Source organism: Hemiscyllium ocellatum, chromosome 31 (assembly GCF_020745735.1).
Source record: "Hemiscyllium ocellatum isolate sHemOce1 chromosome 31, sHemOce1.pat.X.cur, whole genome shotgun sequence".
Lineage (NCBI taxonomy): Eukaryota > Metazoa > Chordata > Chondrichthyes > Orectolobiformes > Hemiscylliidae > Hemiscyllium > Hemiscyllium ocellatum.
The window spans coordinates 28,234,922-28,254,322 of NC_083431.1; the positions used below are offsets into that span (position 1 = coordinate 28,234,922).

Sequence of the window (19,401 nt, forward strand, 5' to 3'; positions counted from 1 at the left end):
CTCCACTTTCCTAGCTATTGGTCAAAGGATGCATGGAAGGCCTCTTCTGTGGCAAACCTCCGATGCAAACATGCCCTCGTTCAAGCTGGTATATACACTATCTGAGCCTCTTATTTGGCTGCAGTCATGTGCCCATATCACCACGTGCAAATCCCACCTTTGTCTTCCTCTAAGTTACCCAAGTATCATAGCCTGAAATAGTGATTACAAGCGTAAGATCAAATGATATTTGTGGTGTATTCATTACTTATTTAATTATTTTAAAGCTGTGCTCTGAATTTGCAAGCCTTTTGTTTTTAATAGAGCATGCAAGAAAGAAGTTAATTCAATGACCAGTAATTTTATCTGAACAATCAAATTATTATTTTAGGATTTAATAAATTATTTAATGACTTTTATCAGTGTTACATAGCTGTTTTATGCAGACCTGTGTCTATCAGGTTTTAGTTTGTCTTTATTGTAACTTTGTTTTGATTTCCAATAGAAATATGAGCTTGAAATCAGAACGAAGAGGAATTCATGTGGACCAGTCAGAACTGCTGTGTAAGAAAGGGTGTGGTTACTATGGAAATCCTGCTTGGCAAGGTTTTTGTTCCAAATGTTGGAGAGAAGAATACAGCAAAGCGAGACAACGACAAATTCAAGAAGATTGGGAGCTTGCAGAACGGTAGTGCTTCTGCTTTGATTATTTTGTACTCAACCAGCAATATCCTTGACACATTCCAAGAATGACATATAGGAAAACTTTTTTTTGTCAAGCATGACATCTGTCAACATTGCTAGTTGCTTTTGTTCATCTGTAATGAGTATTTCTTTAAAGAAATAAATCCCTTAAACAATAAACGTATTGGGGGGAAAAAAATCTGTCTTTAAATGCCAAATGTGGTATGATAGGGGGGGTGCCGGTGATGGACTGGGGTGAATAAAATTTAAAAATCACACAACATGAGGTTATAGTCCAACAGGGTTTTTTTGGAATTACTAGCTTTAGGAACACTACTCTGAAAGCTAGTACTTGCAAATAAACCTGCTGGACTATAACTTGGTGTTGTGTGATTTTTAAATTTGATGAGGTTCTAGGCTACATAGAATAAGTGTTATAGCTCGGAACCCTTATTATACTGAAGTTTACAGCATGGTAACAGAGCACCAACATAACAGAAAATAAAATTAAGTGGATATAACACATTCCACATTGTGTGAAATGTAGTACGAACTTTTTGAGCACCAGGACAAACTCTTTTGCATTATTGATTTAATTTATTAAGCAGTTAAGTTTCTGGACTAATGTTCCCATTGAATTTGTGCAGCGTTTCTCTGATTTTTGCTTTCTCCTGTACATTTTTTGCAATTGGTGTCTCTTTTGCTTTTGCTTCCTTCTCAAAGAATTCTTGGACATTATTTTTTCCTTATGTTTGTAATTGAAAGAATCTTTCTATTTAATCGAAGTAGATATTTCTGACTAAGTGTGTTATTGGTTAAGCAATTGGTTAAAAAAATTTAAGCATGTAAAATCTATCTAAGCAGGTTAGTTTGTTACATAAGATGATAGGCCCTTTGCAGTATGCGTTAAATAATTGCTTTTATATTGTATATTAATCTAATATTTTGAATACAAAGTTTACAGCGTGAAGAGGAAGCTGCTTATGCTAGCAGTCAAGGGGCTCCATCACTCACCTTTTCTAAATTTGAAGAGAAAAAAACAAATGAGACAAAAAGAAAAGTCCAGACTGTCAAAAAATTCTTCAGTCCATCATCCCGGGGTGCGCCAAAGAAAGGTAAATTGCTTGGACTGAGCATAATTCTTGTTACTTTTCTGAGAACAAGCATCTTTAACAATTTAGCCTTGTATTTGCCGAATATTTCTGATTGCAAATGTTAGTATAAAGTTCTTGTACTATTTTTAAAACTATAAACATAATTCTTGTGTTTTGCATACTTACGTGTGGAGTCATCACATTGACAAGAATCAGGAAGTGAAGCTATTATGGAAACTCTGAGAATGAAATTGACAAGTGATTTACAGGATAAATGCAGTGTATGTTTACTCCCTAATTTCTTTGATCCCAGTGGAAAACAATAAGCTGTTTACACCATTTCAAAAACCCTTCAAAATTACACCTCTTGTTCTAGATGTTATGATTTAAAAGGTGTGTCTTGTTTTACATAATGTGCCCAAATAAATAATTTAATGAAATGTTAATTTTGTTTGAGGTTTATCATTTGATTACCTTCCAGTTCTACAATATGGCTGATTTGAAAAGCATTCTGAAAAATGATATCATATTTCCTATTTCCCATTTGCTGAGTGTGCCCAGTATTTTGCATAGATGTCAGATTTTCAGCATCTACATAATTTTTTACTATGTATGATCAGGAGCAACAGAATTGATATATTAAAATGGCTATTGAACTGTATACAGCCATTAAAAACAACTTAAGATGGAAAACTACTTCAGAGAAGGTGATACCACTACTAGTACAGCTTGCATCTCTGCTCCATGCTAAACTGTGAGTTTAGTTACGGGACAGGACAAAATCTACCTTAATCCGGTGCTTCAGGTTTCTCTTTGTTTTCTGCCCAGTGGGACCTTTTATTCTGTTTTCAATTTAGTTTTTTTTTCTGGAATGCATAATCCCAAAAAGATTTCAACTTGTTCTTACTCTCCAAGTATTATCTACTCGAGAAGAGAAATGTTGGTGCTCGTGATTTGCACACTTTGCATTAAATATGCACAGTGGTGATAGAACAAGTGCTTCCATTTGCTTTCTCACCATCTTGAGGCCTATCTTTGTGGGTATTTCATGTTCAGGTATTTATGGACAAATGACCATGAATAAGATTGTTTCAGGAAAGCTAGATGGTGCAGTGATTTCTTTGAAATCTACATTTAAATCCAGCCTCTTGCACTCAAGATTAAAATTTCCTCAGCTGGCTGTAAAGAATTTGTGTTAAATTAGTTTGCACAGCTTCCATTCATATCTTAGTTGACGAGTCTGCACTGTTACTCATTTGGCACAAATCAGCAGACTCAGTCACTGGGGTCATAGGATGTCTACCATTCACAGCACAGGTTACTTTTGTTTTCAAAAAATCTGAAACCTTTTCTGATTTTAAGCTAAAGCTTACATAAATAACTTAATTTTTCAGTAAGTACACTCACTTATCTGCACATCATAAGTTATATTCCATGTTTGGGCTCAGTTTGCATTTCAACATGAGACAATGATATTCACAGTGTGAAAATAGGCCCACTTTTACTTAGTTTCAGTATTGCACTTTCTTTCAGTGGATTTCCTATTTTCTTTTGTCTAAATCCATTTGAAAAAATAAGTGGTTTATTTAAAAACTTAATTTAATCCTGTAGCTGTAAAATTCCTCTGAGTTGTTCCTATTCCCACCTGTGTTACTGTACAGTAAAAAGCATGTTTGTATGCACAGATTGGCTTCCAACATATTTCCAGCAAAATAGCGCCATTAGGTTGAGAGTAAGTCTGAGGAGTTTTCCTGTCCTTGTAATTAAGGAGGTCATTATTTTTGAATGGCGGTTAGATGTATTTTAATCTCCAAATTGCAATGCTGCTATTTTCCTAAGCTAATAATTGCTCTCCAGTGGAAATTGTGTTTAAGGATAAGAAACGAAAGCATGAGCAAAGAGGAAATTAAGTCTATTACATCATTTCATACTCTCTAGTGTTGTCCTCTCATTTGATACAGGATGAGGGTATCTAACAGCTGTTGGTATTTAATTTTCATTCATTGTCTTGCGCTGTGTGATCATGCTCTGGATAATTACATGTTTTTTAATGAATTTTTTTTTACCCATTCATGGTATTCTCCCATTTGTCTCTTGCTTTCTGTTCTTTTCTACATTTGTATTCAGTGAATCAAGCCAAAGTTCATAAGCATGGATTAGGTGGGAGGGAATGCAATGCGGATAACATTCTTAGGGATTTGAAGGAGATTTTTACTCCACCATGGGAGCTGGCTTCTCCTACTGAAGGTAATGCAGCACTGTTGCAAAGCTGCCTGTCGATGCTGACTGGTATTGAGAGTTACCTTTGCTTAGGTAACTGGGGTTACTTTTACTGCCCATAGTTGTTGAACAACTAAATTGGTAACTTTATTCAAATCAAACTTTTATTTCTTAACTAATTTTTCACTTTTTGTGAGGAGAGCTGGGATGTCATTGATTTGATGATCTAATCAATGAAAAATAACAAATTCAGAAGTGAGATTTAAAATTTTATTTCTTCAACCATAATATGAAAATTAAAATACCTTCCATATTTTAACATTTATACCCATTCGCAAGTGTTATAAAGTTACCTGGGACCAAGTCTAGTGTTTACTTCCTGATGAAGGGCTTATGCTCGAAACGTCGAATTCTCTATTCCTGAGATGCTGCCTGGCCTGCTGTGCTTTGACCAGCAACACATTTGCAGTCATTATAGGATTGCTCAAGCTGCAGCCCCAAAAGTTTCTGTTCTTTTGCAGACAGCTGCATTTGCTGATTTCTTTTTTGTAACCAACCCTGGAAGAGCATAATGAGGTGTTGTTCCTCCTTTTGGTGAAATACCTCCCTGCTATCATCAGAAGCTTGTGTTTTGAAATCCCGCCACTTGATGGCAGACTATTAGAGCACAAATGTATTATGTTGTGATAGTGTCAGATCTGCTCACTGGTTTCTATCTTTGCGAGCTGGTGGAAATAAAAATGCTAGTTTCAATGAAACTATTTCAGGATAGTTAATCTGAAGCATTAAGTATTTTATTGATTTTTTTTTGATTTTGAATAATTTGAAATTATTCTAGATTTTGTATTCCCTTTTATATATCCATGGGCATATATTTTTACTAAGCAAAACTGAAAGTCAGAATAAACTATTTTACCTATTTTTCTGATCACCCTGTTCAGAGATGTTATTACATACCTCTCGACCAGGAGGGTCTTGAACACGGAAGCCATATCAAGGTTAGGATATTACTATTGTGCCACAATCTACTTAGTTATTTTTTATTTAACATTTTTTTAATAAACCCGTTTAGAGATGTTACTTCACACTTCTAAAGCAGGTGGGATTTGAACCAAGGTCTCTTGGTCCAGGTGTAGGGACACTACCGCTGCTTCGCAACGTATTTGACTTTATCATTATTCCTTGTCATTTGCTTCAAATGAGACTTATTTTATATGTTTGTTGTTTAAATTTGGAACAACTATGGTTACTAAAAATTGAATCCCTGGTGTCTCTGTTGTAAAATGTATATTTTTACATAAAATATACATACCTATTTTCTTCCTTAATCCTCGATGTATTGCTTGTAGAATAGATAGATTATTCAAAGGAATTTTTTGTGAATGATACCAAGATGATTAAAATTATTGCATTATAATGTAGTGTAATCAAGTGTTAAAGTATGTTCTGAATTTAGAAAAATGTAAAATAAATTTTATATTCAGGAAATCTAAGTTCTTGGGTATTAATAGGCAACATATGCTTAAAGATGGGTTATGTTGCTACATCTATTCATAACAGCAAATTAGGTAATTTTATCTGGAAGAGGAGTTACCTTATGAGGAAAGGTTAGTAATGTATCCATTGGAATTTAGAAAAATGAGAGGTGATGTTCTTGAATCACAAAATCCTGAGGCGATTTGACAGAAAGAATACTAAAAGGGTGTTTTTCTTTTTCTCGGAGAGATTAGAACTAGGAAACAAATTTAAAAATAAGGGCGCTCTCATTTAAGACAAATTAAAATTTTTTGTTGTTTTGAGACTAGAACTCTCTTCCTCAGGCAGCAGTGAAGACTGGGGTCATTGAATACTTTAAGGCTGAGATAGATTCTTGATTGTTGGGGCAGTCAAAAGTATCAGGTTCGCAAGAAAGTGGAGGTGAGGCCATGATCAGATCTTATTGAATGGCAGAGCAGGCTCCAGTGGACTACTCCTAATGTGTCATTCCAGATTTATGCATGAACATCTAGTTTATGTTTCCAAAATTAGCTTTGGAAAACTAATTAATTTTGGAAATGAAGTTTTGAATCTACAAACAAATTAGTGTACCCAACCCTTAGGTTGGTCATGGATACATTTCTACCAGTACTATGATTTATTCATACAATACTATCAGACAGTGCTTTTACTCACTATTCCAATGAAGAGCTTTAAATTTAACATATATGTAAAGAAGAACATGTTGAGAATTATTGAAGTTATGATTTGAGTTGAATATTTTGTGGTGTCTTGAATTGGATTTATGGAAAGCTAGTTAATTATTCTTTTGAGAGGTTATCACATAACCTTGCTGTCATGTTTATATAACCAAATATCTAAAATAAATTTTCCCAATAATGTTTCAGTAAGATCCTGAGATTCAGTTATAATTTCCTGTAAATGTCTGGAGTGGTTGGCTAGTTATTGGTCTTTCCTTCTGAGATTTGAGCCCAGCCCACACTATTATATCATTTCTGGCTGTAAAAGTTTCTTGTAAAATGAATTCAGCAGAAAAAAATCCAGACCCTAATGAGCATGGATTGCAATATTAAACCGTCCATTGGAAAGGCAGAGCGTGCCTGGTGTGGGAGAATGTCAGTGATGCAAGCAGAGTAATAAGGCCCAACTGAATTTGGGTGATAGTACATCTAAGTGATATATATGTAGGTTAAGTCTCATTTGGAGTCCGAAAAGCAGCATGTTAACTTAGTGATTGGAATGTTAGCAAATTGTATGATACAAATTCTGATTTATAAACACTGCATTTTTTTGCAAAATTGCTTTCATCTTGGTGTAAATTTCTCACTTGGTTTTCATATACATATATGTGAAGAACATGTGTTTCCTTTTCTGTTTTTTTTTGCTTGTGTTCATTTGCTACTATCTTTCACTTAATTCACTATGGTATTTTGATGATGAATTGCAAGGTAGGTGCTAATCAATTTATCATGGGGCTCAAAATTGTTACAAAACTGCCAAAACAATTAGTCTTTTATATTGCAATCAGTTTTTAAAATCTTATTGATTCAGGATAAATATACGCAGTCTGACATGAATTAAAGTTGTATTAGTTAGCAAAGTTGTAGGACAAGTTCAATTTATTTTGCAAACATGAAAGGATTGTATCTTTCTTAGGATGAAATGTTTGCCTAAATTTTCAGTGAGAGAAAAAGGTGCTGGCAAGACATGTGCATTATCAAATTATCCAGCCAATATTTTCCCATCAAAATACGACTGATATCTAATTTCATGAAATGTTTACATATGTATAAACTACAAACATTGTACTACAACTGCATAGCAGATGTAATGTGGCAAAAAAATGTAAACAAGTTTGTGATCAGCTTTTAATTACAAAGGAAATGCATTAGTTAATATGTAAATACCAAATAACTCTTTTTGCATTTAAACTTGAAACCAAGGCAGACCTAAATACTAATTTGTACCTAATTGCTTAACTTTAAAATTAGGAAAATAATATTCATTTCATTATTCTTTTTGGTCTATTCTTCCTTGATAGGAACCATGAATAATCTTTCAAAACTCCTATTAAATTTAAAAACAGATTCACATCTGCTGCAAAAATAAACCTAATTTCTGCAGCTCAGATTATTCTGCATGATGGAAAATATTACATCATTTTGGGTTTAAAATGATGCATCAGTTTTATGTCTTTCCCACATTTCATACTGTCATCAATAAAATTACTTCTGTATATTCTATACACATGATATATCTCAAATTAAGCTTTCAGACTCTGATACAATTTAAAATTTGTGTTTTGACAAGAAAAAAAAATGGTAATTGGGTTTTCTTCCTGGGAGCTAACTCCATGGTTATTTTTTAACCTGAAACTAAATTAATAACAGTTCTGAGCTCTTTGTCTCTTGTTAGTAATAACTTGCTTTTTTATGGTTTTTTTTGTAGTAATAGAAGCCATTTAGTGGGAACTTATTTACCCAATTATTCAATTAAATATGTTACATGTTCTGTGTGAAATATTTTATGAACATGCCAATATGGTGTTTTAAAGTTTTTACAGCCTTTACGTTATTTGAAATAATGTTATTGGTGTTCCATTATATTTTTCAGCTGTAAAATGAGGGTAAAATTTGCAGTTGGTAATGGTGGTGAATGAGCGCATTGTCTTCCTGTGTCTGCTATTTTATGTTGGAAGAAACCCATTTATTTTAAACCAGTTTATAAATCAATTGAAATATCTGATAGGAATAATATTAACAGATTAGTCTGCTAAATGTACAAGAAATTCAATATTTTGGCAGATATTGACCTTTTCCAAAAAAAAACCTGAATCTTTCGTGGTGAAAACTATGTTGACTTCTGCTGTGTGAGTTCTTTACGATATTTGCTCTTGCTATTGAGATTTCTTTGCCAACACAAGAACAAGAAAGGAGGTGATGTCGCTTCTGAGATATTATTATTTAGTGTCACAACGATAATCGTTGGAAGTAGAAATTGCTTAATCACTCATAATGACCATTGTTTTAGTTTGACTCTTGTTGCGTACTTGCCTCTCACAGCATAGAGTCATAGAGATGTACAGCATGGAAACAGACCCTTGAGTCCAACCTGTCCATGCTGACCAGATATCCCAACCCAATCTAGTCCCACCTGCCAGCACCTGGCCCATATCCCTCCAAACCCTTCCTATTGATATACCCATCCAAATGCCTCTTAAATGTTGCAATTATACCAGCCTCCACCACATCCTGTGGCAGCTCATTCCATACACGTATCACCCTCTGCGTGAAAAAGTTGCCCCTTAGGTCTCTTTTATATCTTTCCCCTCTCACCCTAAACCTATGCCCTCTAGTTCTGGACTCCCTGACCCCAGGGAAAAGACTTTGTCTATTTATCCTACCCATACCCCTCATAATTTTCTAAATCTCTATAAGGTCACCCCTCAGCCTCCGATGCTCCAGGGAAAACAGCCTCAGCCTGTTCAGCCTCTCCCTGTAGCTTAGATCCTCCAACCCTCCATCCTTGTAAATCTTTTCTGAACCTTTTCACCTTTCACAACATCTTTCCGATCGGAAGGAGACCAGAATTGCACGCAATATTCCAACAGTGGCCTAACCAATGTCCTGTACAGCCGCAACATGACCTCCCACCTCCTGTACTCAATACTCTGACCAATAAAGGAAAGCATACCAAACACCGCCTTCACTATCCTATCTACCTGCGATTCTACTTTCAAGGAGCTATGAACCTGCACTCCAAGGTCTCTTTGTTCAGCAACACTCCCTAGGACCTTACCATTAAGTATACAAGTCCTGCTAAGATTTACTTTCCCAAAATGCAGCACCTCGCATTTATCTGAATTAAACTCCATTTGCCATTTCTCAGCCCATTGGCCCATCTGGTCCAGATCCTGTTGTAATCTGAGGTAACCCTCTTCGCTGTCCACTACACCTCCAATTTTGGTGTCATCTGCAAACTTACTAACTGCAATTAGGAAAAATACAGTAAGTATCCAGTGATAAAAGTTGCAAAGTTTAAATAAAATCCATTGATTAAAACTGTATCACTAAAGCAACATTACAGATATTGTACTAAAAATGTAGTATGCTGTAACAAGGTTATATTTTGCCTTCAGAGAAACTAAATATGAAACAAACCAAAGGTATTTGAATACTGGGTTTCTCATTTATAATTTTTTTCTTGTCAAAACTAGCAGACAGTCAGGAAGTTAAAGCCTCAAGTCCATCCATAAATAGGCAAACCAGCCTAGAAACAGAACGAGCATCTAAGGATTTTATTGATTTCCTTAAGAGCTTTCGCAAGCCTGGTCAAGATATACTAAAACAATGCAGAGGATTTATTGAGTCAATGCAACATAAAAAGGTAACATTTGAAAGCACTTCATTTCAGCTATTGTTGTATATTTGTGTTTAAAAAAAACTAATGTCCAACAATCAACATGAAAATTGTATACAATCTAATTCTGAGCTTGTTGAAATATTATAGTTATGATTGACATTAAAATAATCTTCTGGTTTCCATCTGTTTATGGGGTTCATAACATTTGTTACAACCATAAACAAACACCTTGGAGTCATCCACCCTGGTATATGTTTTCACACAATAGCTCAAACTGCATTTGTCTACTGTTTCCATGTCCATTCAACCATTTTACATTTGTCCACTTATATAATTTAGTTTTGAATGCAAACATACTTTCTATCTCAGCCACTAACTTTGAAATGAATGCAATAACAGTCTGTATAAAGAAGCTTTTTCTTGCTTTCCGGTCCAAATCTTATATTTAAATGCATTTCCAAAGCCCAATATTCCCAGTAGAGGAGTCAAGAACAATTTGCTTTTGTCTATCCTGTTCATCTTTTTCATAGTTAAACCTTTTACTTCATTTGTTCTGTTCTGATGAACAGAAGCAGATTTTACTTCTGTTTGAATTTTGTCATATTTCTTTACTCTCGAAAGCTTTAGTAGTCTTTCTGTACTGTAGAGTCCAGGATGGCAGACAATTGTATTTAGGTACAGTCAGTATTAACTAAAAGTAAGCAATTTTTGAGAAGATTTGTAGCTCAAGTTGATGGTAAGTATGTAAGTTAGCTCACTGAGCTGGAAGGTTTGTTTTTAGATGTTTTGTCACCATGACTAAGTAACATCAGTGAGAGTCTCCAGTGAAGTGCTGGTGGTATGTCCCGCCTCTCTATTTGTAGGTCTTGGTTTCTTAAGGTGGGTGATGTCATTTCTGGTTCATTTTCTTTTCAAGGGAAGGTAAATGGGATCTAAGTCGATGTGTTTATTGATGGAGTTCTGGTTAGAATACCATGCCTCTAAAAATTCTTGTGCATGTCATGTTTTCACCTGTCCTTGGAAGTGTGTTTTGTCCCAGTCAAAACCTACCAACACACTTAAACAGCAACTAATGAACCGAAAGGATCCATTAGATACTACCAGCAAAACTAACGTCATTTACAAAATATCATGAAAGAGCTATAAAAAATCACGACACTGGACAAACAAACAGGAAACTTGCCACCAGGTTACATGAACACCAACTAACCACCAAAAGACATGACCCACTATCACTAGTGTCCATACAGACAGACAGAGAAGGACACCATTTTGACTAGGACAACACACACATTCCAGGTGAAACAAAGACACGCACGAGAATTCTTAGAGGCATGGTATTCTAAACAGAACTCCATCAATAAACACATCTACCTTCCCTTGGAAAACAAAACTGGAAATGACACCACCCACCTTTTAGAAATGAAGACCTATAAGTAGAGAGGCGGGACATCTCACCAGCATTTCAACAGAGATTCTCACTGATGTTACCTGGTTATGGTGACAAAACTCTGAAAACAAACTTTCCAGCTCAGCAAGCTAACTTACTTACTACTTAACTATAAGTATATACAACATTGGTTTTGAGTAGATACAGATTCCAGTTTGATCTTAGTAAAATTACTGCCCCCAATAAATTTAACTAAGATGTATAAAAGTTCAATACTTTAATTGTGATTTGTAATGAATATATGTAATTCATTTAGATATGAACAGAGATCTAAATGTGAAAAAAGAATTAGGTTGAAACAAAAGGGAATCAATGTAAGCACTTTCGCAGTGTTGTCACTGATGTAATATGAGGAAATCCAGCAATCAATTTCTGCATAACCAAATCTAACATATATAAGCTTTAGTGAAAGTGTTTGAGGAACAATTATTGGCTATAAGAGAATTCTTGTATTTCTCTTTGCATAGGCACATCTATTACATCCACCAATGCTGGTTTGAACATCTTACCTGTAAGCCAAGGTTGCAGCACTCCCTCACTGCTGCATGACATGACCAATTTGGATTTTGTGTTCAAATCTATGGAATTGGCCTTGCACCCACAATCTTCTGTCTTGGAGGTGGGGTGTAATCACTGAGCAAAGGCTCATGCCTAAAGCTTTTTTTTTTATTTAGTCACTGTAAATTCACATAAACTAGTGCAAGAAAATTTTAAATCTTGACAAACAATGAAGGATGGTAACTGCACCAATTAAAATCTGAGCTCACAGTTAAAATATTATAAGCTCTTTTTGCTGGTGAATCTCAACAATTAGCATAGCATCTTATAGCACAGATGGAGGTAATTTAGTTCATCAAGCCTTTAGTGAGCTTTCTGAAAGCTGTCTTATTCAAACTAAAAAACCCTATGGTTTGTCTGCATCCTTTTTGTCCTAAATCAAATATCTATCCACTTTTTTTGAAGCAGTTATAAGTTCTGCTTTGATTTGCTGTTTCAAGTAGGGCATTCTATATCTTAAGTGCAAAATGCAAAGTTTTATTTTTCCCAGCATCTTAATTTTTAATTTTTGTTAAATATTCTCTTTAGTTATAACATTGCTGACCTGTTCACTTTGTCAAACATCTCTATTAAATCTTTGTTGTCATGAAAAGTGCTATTGTTTATTGAATTGTTTTCTCTATTTGCAAATAAAAGGTCCATCATTCTTGTGTCTCAGTAAGACTCTTGTACACTGCCTCCATGATCTTGAAATTCATGCTATACTAAGGGAATTAAAACTGGACCAGAATTTTTTTTGTCCACGGTAATGTCTTAGGGGCCATCTTCAATATTAAAATAGTAAATAGTGAATTAGTAACACTACAATTTAAAGTTTGCTGAATGTTGTGAAGCTTCCTGGTCTCAATAGTGGAATTCACATTGATTTTCTCACCAGTGAATGAGGTAATGCTGCCACTGAGTGCCTCTGTCCTATCTCAGTACAACTGCTGCAGAAAAATTCATCCATGCCTTTCACATTTCTATCAGACTCTCGCCCCATTATTTCAATAACACTCAACAAATGCCTTACAGAAAATGTTTTTCCCACTTTCTCAAATTCTTTCTACATGTTAATGTCCCTTATTGTAACTTTAAATTAATTTTAGATGTTCACTTTTAGTCTTAAGGCCCTATAGAATTGCAAGTTATTCCATTTGTTACTGTAAATCTGTGGTTGGTTTTCAGTTATGCCAGCAAAAAGTTCTTTGCTTGTATTTGAACTAAAGTTGTGACATTTGAACTTCTTTTTTCTTAGGAATTGAGCATTGAGGAACAATCTGAGTGTGTTCAGGACTTCTATCAAAATATGGTTGACCGACTACAGACACACTCCATTTTTAAAGGTACCTAGCTCTGAGTAACTTTTTTTAAAAAAAAGCAGCCAAGGGCATAAGGTTGACTCAAGGACATTTTGATATTCCTGGCTTTTATAATACATACTCTGAAGTTAAAACAACATTTTTCTGAACGCTCTTCTAAACGTTTTTCCGATACTGTTTTCATTCTCACAGATGAACTTCTTTCAAGTCACATTTCCAAGATAACTTAAGGTTTTATTTAAAAAATGTGGTGTCTCAGCTCAGACAATGCATTAAAGATGTGAGGTTAGAGTCTGTCTGTATTCCAAACTTAAGTCAGACAGCTTCTGTTTCCAAAGTAGGAATTCATAAAATGTCACATGGACTGACTTCCTATAGTTTGTGTGCTTTTTGAACAAAATAGAATGCATCTGCAAATACAAATCTGCAGATTCACCCCATAGACTTGCGTGTGTGTGTGTGTGTGCGCACGTGCACATGAGAGAGAGTGTGTGCGTGCACGAGTGTGTCGGAGTATATGCCTGTGAGGGGTGTCTGCCTGAGAGTGAGCGCGTGTATGAGAGAAGTTCTGCATGAGTGTGAGAGTATGAATGTGTGTAAGAGTGTGTGTATAGTGTAGTGGGGTAACCTATAGTGTAACATGAACCCAAGATCCCATTTGAGGCCATCCTCATGGGTAATTAACTTGACTAAGAGTCTTTGCTTAGTAACTCTGTGTTGTTGCTCATCCAGAAGTCCGGCTGAAGATCCAAGACCAAATGTCCTTGACCATATGTGTTCCCTGACTGGGGGAGCATCCCTGCCTAGCAATGTAACATTTTTTTTAATGAAACCTTAAGTTATGTCAGGAATGTTATTTGACAGAAGTTCTGGGACTTAGAATGGATTGCAGGTTTTGATTCATTAATATTAAGTGATTAATGACTTAACAGCAGTCCAGGTTTGTTCAATACATCACGTCAGTTGTGTGACACTTTGATCTCTTACTATAAATTCTGTATCCTATGATCCTACCCCACTAGCTACCTGATGAAGGAGAAGCACTCCAAAAGCTTGTACTTTCAAGTAAACCTGTTGGACTATAACCTGGTGTGCAATTTTTAACTTTATTCTCACTAATTATGAGGCGACAGTATTTAAACTTGCACAAAAGCAAATTTGGAAGAAAAATTCACCAATAAATCCAATCCAAAGATGTGCAGGTCAGGTGAATTGGCTATGCTAAATTGCCCATCGTGTTAGTTGCAATAGTCAGGGGGAATGAATCTGGGTGGGTTACTCTTTGGAGGGTTGGTGTGGACTTGTTGGACTGAAGGGCCTGTTTCCATACTGTAAGAAATCTAATCTAATCTTCTTTCAACACCATTTCACTGGACTTAAAAACACAGCACACAGGCAAATACTGATTTCCTAGACACCATGTTGTTAAAGTTAGCACAAGAAAGTAGTCATAAGTTACCAGCAAAAGTTTATTCTCAAAAAAATCGACTGACCCACATTTCTGTGCAAAAGTTATCAATCTACATACTGGTGAGATAACTGCTGATGTATTTCCATTAAGCATGCACAAAACTGGAAGCTTTTAACATTCAAACAAATGATTAGGAATAGATGTAAGCTATTCCAGTCCTCAAGCCGGTTCACTAAGACCAGTTGATCCATGTTCCCACCTATTGCTAATAACTCTCTACCCACTTGCTTTCAACAAACTGTCTACGTCTGATTTAAAAATATTTAAAAACGCTCTCTTTCTACCAACTTTTCAGGGAAAGAGTTTCAAAGATTTTTTTGCTCTGGCTTATATTGATGACTCGAGTAAAAAGTGAGGTCTGTAGATGCTGGAGATCAGAGCTGAAAATGTGTTGCTGCTTAAAGCGCAGCAGGTCAGGCAGCATCCAAGGAACAGGAAATTCGAGGATTCCTGATGAAGGGCTTATGCCCAAAACGTCGAATTTCCTGTTCCTTGGATGCTGCCTGACCTGCTGCACTTTAAGTAGCAACACATTTTCAGCTTATATTGATGACTCCTTATTTTTACAGTGATCCCTAATTCTAGATTCTGTCTAAATGAAAACATTCCTTCAACATCCACCCTGTAAAGATCACTTGGGATTTTATATGTTTCAACTAAATAGCCTCTAGTCTAAACCCCAGTGGATTAAACCTTAGCCTATTTAATTTCTCTTCATTAGACAGCTCATTCATTTGAAGTATTAGTTTAGTAAATCTTCTCTAAACTACAATCAATGCATTTCTCTCCTCTTTTTTATAAGGAGATGAATACCTTTCGCAATATTCCAAAAGCAAATACAGAATTTCTGTTAAAATGTAACAGGTCTGGAAGTATCTATGGAGAGAAAGCAGACTTAATGTTTTGGGTCCAGTGACTTCTTCAGAATGAACTTGAAATGTTAACTCCATTTTCTTCCACAGGTGCTGCCAGACCTGCTGTTTTTGTTTTGGATTTCCAGTATCCAGAGTTCTTAGCTTTTTTTATTGTGCAGTACTCCAGACATGATTTCAGTGATGTCCTGTATAACTGAAGCATAGCTTCCCTACTTTGGTATTCAATTGCTCTCACAATGAGCAATAACATTCTATTAGCTTTCCTTATTAGTTGCAGTATTATTTTTTGTGGTTCATTACCAAAGCTGTTCAGATTATTCTGACTCTTGGAGGTCTGAAGTCTCTCACCCTTTAGAAAATGGGCTTTTCTTCTTGTTCTTCCTGCCAAAACTTTCCAACAATCCATGCAGTTTGGCAGATTCTTGCCCACTATCAAGTGATTGTATATAGATTGTCTACTTTGCAAGTAACTCTTCTACCGAGCTTCTGTCATCAGCAAATTTGGCAAACATACCTTCAGTCCCTTCTTCCAGCTCATTTATGTAAATTGATGAGCTGCCAGAGGAAGTGGTGGAGGCTGGTACAATTGCAATATTTAAGAGGCATTTGGATGGGTATTTGAATAGGAAGGGTTTGGAGGGATATGGGCTGGGTGCTGGCAGATGGGACTAGATTGGGTTGGGATATCTGGTCGGCATGGATGGGTTGGACCGAAGGGTCTGTTTCCATGCTGTACATCTCTATGACTCTATGTTAAAAGTGAGACACTGCCACATATCCCTGTGGCATACCATTTGCTACCTTAACAACCAGAGAATGATCCATTTATGCCAAGTCTATTTCCTATTAGATCCTGATCTTCTATCCAAACAAAAATTCTGCACTTAAAACCCATGAACATTTTTGTTTTTGTAATAATCATTGTGATGTTGTCAAATGCCTTTTGAAAATCTAAACACAGTACATCCACTGCTTCCCCTTATTCACAGCACATATTACTTCCTCAAATGTTAAACATGATTCCCCTTTCACAAAAGCGTATTGGCACAGCAAGATTATTTTAAACTTTTCCACGTGCACTGCCATCTCCAACAATTTGTTCAGTACTAATTTCCTGGTTGTAGTTTTCCATCAGGTTTTTCATTTTCACTTTTTGATTTAAAGCTATCTCTGGGATATTGCTTGTATCCTGTATAGCAAAGATCAATGCAAAACATCTGTTCAATTCATCTGACATGTCCGTTTTATTTTTTATTATTAACTTCTGTGACTGATTTTCTGCCAATGCCCACTTCGTTAACTTTTTCAAGAAAGAATCTACAGTAAATCTATTCTTCCATAGTTAGCTTTCTGTGTAATATCTCTTTAGTAATATTTTTGTTATTCTGTTATTTTTTTTTAATCTGTCCACTTTCTGATATGCCACCAATTTGTTTGTGCAGTTATATATTTTCTCTTCAAGTTTGATATTGTCTTTAACTTTTTAAATTAATCATGGATGTTGATACCACCCTTTTGGAATTTTTCCTTCTCTTTAGAATTTGTCTATTCTGTATATTCTGAAAAATCCCCTTAAGTGTTTGGCTCTGCAACTCTATTAACCTTTCCTTTAGCTTTGATTTGCATTTTTTCAGCTAGCTCTGCTCTCACTTTCATAATTTTCTTAATTAAAGGTTAAGCCATGAGCTACCTGGGACACCTTCACTGTGTGTGGTTATAGATTCATCCAACTCATAAAATGATGCCATGCTTAGTCTAACTTGCCCTCTGGTTTGCTCCAAGATGTGCAGCTCTAAGGAACTATCCTGCAAAAGGTTATGTGAATTCCTCATCTATGCTACTTTTGCAGGCTAAATGTAAATCAAAATTCCCATAATTAAGATTAGACTAGACTAGACTAGACTTACAGTGTGGAAACAGGCCCTTTGGCCCAACAAGCCCACACCGACCCGCCGAAGCGCAACCCACCCATACCCCTACATTTACCCCTTACCTAACACTACGGGCAATTTAGCTTGACCAATTCACCTGACCCGCACATCTTTGTGACTGTGGGAGGAAACCCACGCAGACACGGGGAGAACGTGCAAACTCCACACAGTCAGTCGCCTGAGTCGGGAATTGAACCCGGGTCTACAGGCGCTGTGAGGCAGCAGTGCTAACCACTGTGCCACCGTGCCGCCCACTGTTTTTTTTTAAAAAAAATTTTAATTGTTCCGTTAATGACATGCCCATACGTGGATTAGATTAGATTACTCAGTGTGGAAACAGGCCCTTCGGCCCAACAAGTCCACACCGACCCGCCGAAGCGCAACCCACCCATACCCCTACATTTACCCCTTACCTAACACTACGGGCAATTTAGCATGGCCAATTCACCTAACCTGCACATCTTTGGACTGTGGGAGGAAACCGGAGCACCCGAAGGAAAATTAATGCTGTACCTTTCAGATAAGCTTTAGCTGTTTCATCCATTTTACTCTATACTACCATGTGGTTACTGATATAGGGTCTGTACACCAAAGCCATAAATGACTTCTTGTCTTTATCATGTCTAACCTCTATCTAAACCTCCTGGTTTTCTGAAATTCGGTCATTCTTTTCTATTTGACTAGCTAACATCATATAATATTAATAGAGCCACTCCTCCACCCTGTCCTCCTTAAATCCTTCAAAAGTTCCCAAACTGTCATCTTGCAGCCACGTCTCTCTAATGGTTGTTAGCTTGTACTTGTTTGTGCTGTCAACTTGTTTATTTTGTTTTGAATTTTATCCTATTATTTTTATATTATTATATTATTTGAGTAAGTTCTCAATTTCTCTTGTCATTCCAAGATTCCCAAATCTTGCCATCTTTATCCTTCATTTTCACAGGAACATGATGGTCCTGAATTCTAATCAACTGGTCTCTAAAAGATTCCCATATGCCAGATGTGGATTTACTCTCAAACATCTGTCTACAGTTTACATTCCTCTATTTCTGCCTAATATTATGGTAGCTAGCCTTCCCCACACAAGGGCAATTCTTCTGTAACTTAAGGCTTACAGAATTATGGTCACTTTTCCCAAAATGTTCCTCCCATCAACAGTACAATCCCATCAATGTGATTGCATCCTTCCTATTTCTGAGCTCTACTCATCTGGTCTCAGCTATGATATTCTCCCATATCAGTAAAACAACTCCCCCACCTTTTTTTACATCTCTTTCTAAAATGCTGGAAACGTCTAAATCCCAGAACGTTGAGCTGCTAGTCTTGATCCTCTCTCAACTAAGTGTATAATAGTGACAACAACATAGTTTTTATGCAAAATCCCATGTAACAACTGCCACAACCACTACATCGGGCAGACCGGCAGAAAACTAGCAACCCAGTACGCAAACACCAACTCTTGCTCAAGTCAATACCCACAGACAAGGAGGGCCATTAATTTGACTGGGCTAAGGTAACCATCTTAGGACAAGTTAACCAAAGACATGCATGGGACTTCCCAAAGACCTGATTTTCAATCCAAAATGCCATCAACAAGTATGTAGAAATAGACCCCATATACAAACCACAGCATAGAAATGCTGGAAATGACAATACTCCCCTTAACAGACCAGATCCTATAAATATCTTTCTGCCTTTGTCAATTGGTATCAACATAAACCTATTTCAGGTTGCTCACACTCCCACTTCAGAATATCCTGTGCCCACTCAGATACATCATTGACCCTGGCACCAGGAAAGCAACACACCATCCTGAAGTCTCACTTATGGCCACAGAAAAGCCTGTCTGTGCCCCTGGCTATAAACCCCCCTTCGATGCTACCTGTGGTACAACAGTACCAGTTGTGGTGCCACTGATCTGGCTGTTGCAATCTCCTGAGAAGCCATTTCACAGCAGTATCCAAAATGGTGTACCTGTT

At 36.3% G+C, this 19,401-nt stretch overlaps 1 protein-coding gene across 3 annotated transcripts in view; it reads left to right on the forward strand.

The window, feature by feature from the left end:
• rabgef1 (RAB guanine nucleotide exchange factor (GEF) 1) overlaps positions 1-19,401 on the forward strand; it is a 41,373-nt gene that overhangs the window by 8,217 nt on the left and 13,755 nt on the right. The window contains exons 2-5 of one of the 3 annotated variants that reach the window (XM_060848057.1): positions 485-667; positions 1,621-1,778; positions 9,694-9,860; positions 13,082-13,169. In XM_060848057.1, coding sequence (XP_060704040.1) covers positions 489-667; positions 1,621-1,778; positions 9,694-9,860; positions 13,082-13,169 — 592 coding nt within the window. In that variant the 5' untranslated portion in view covers positions 485-488. Of the gene's footprint in view, positions 1-484; positions 668-1,620; positions 1,779-1,939; positions 2,039-9,690; positions 9,861-13,081; positions 13,170-19,401 lie in introns of those variants that run through there. The other 2 variants (XM_060848056.1, XM_060848059.1) reach the window with 2 other exon arrangements.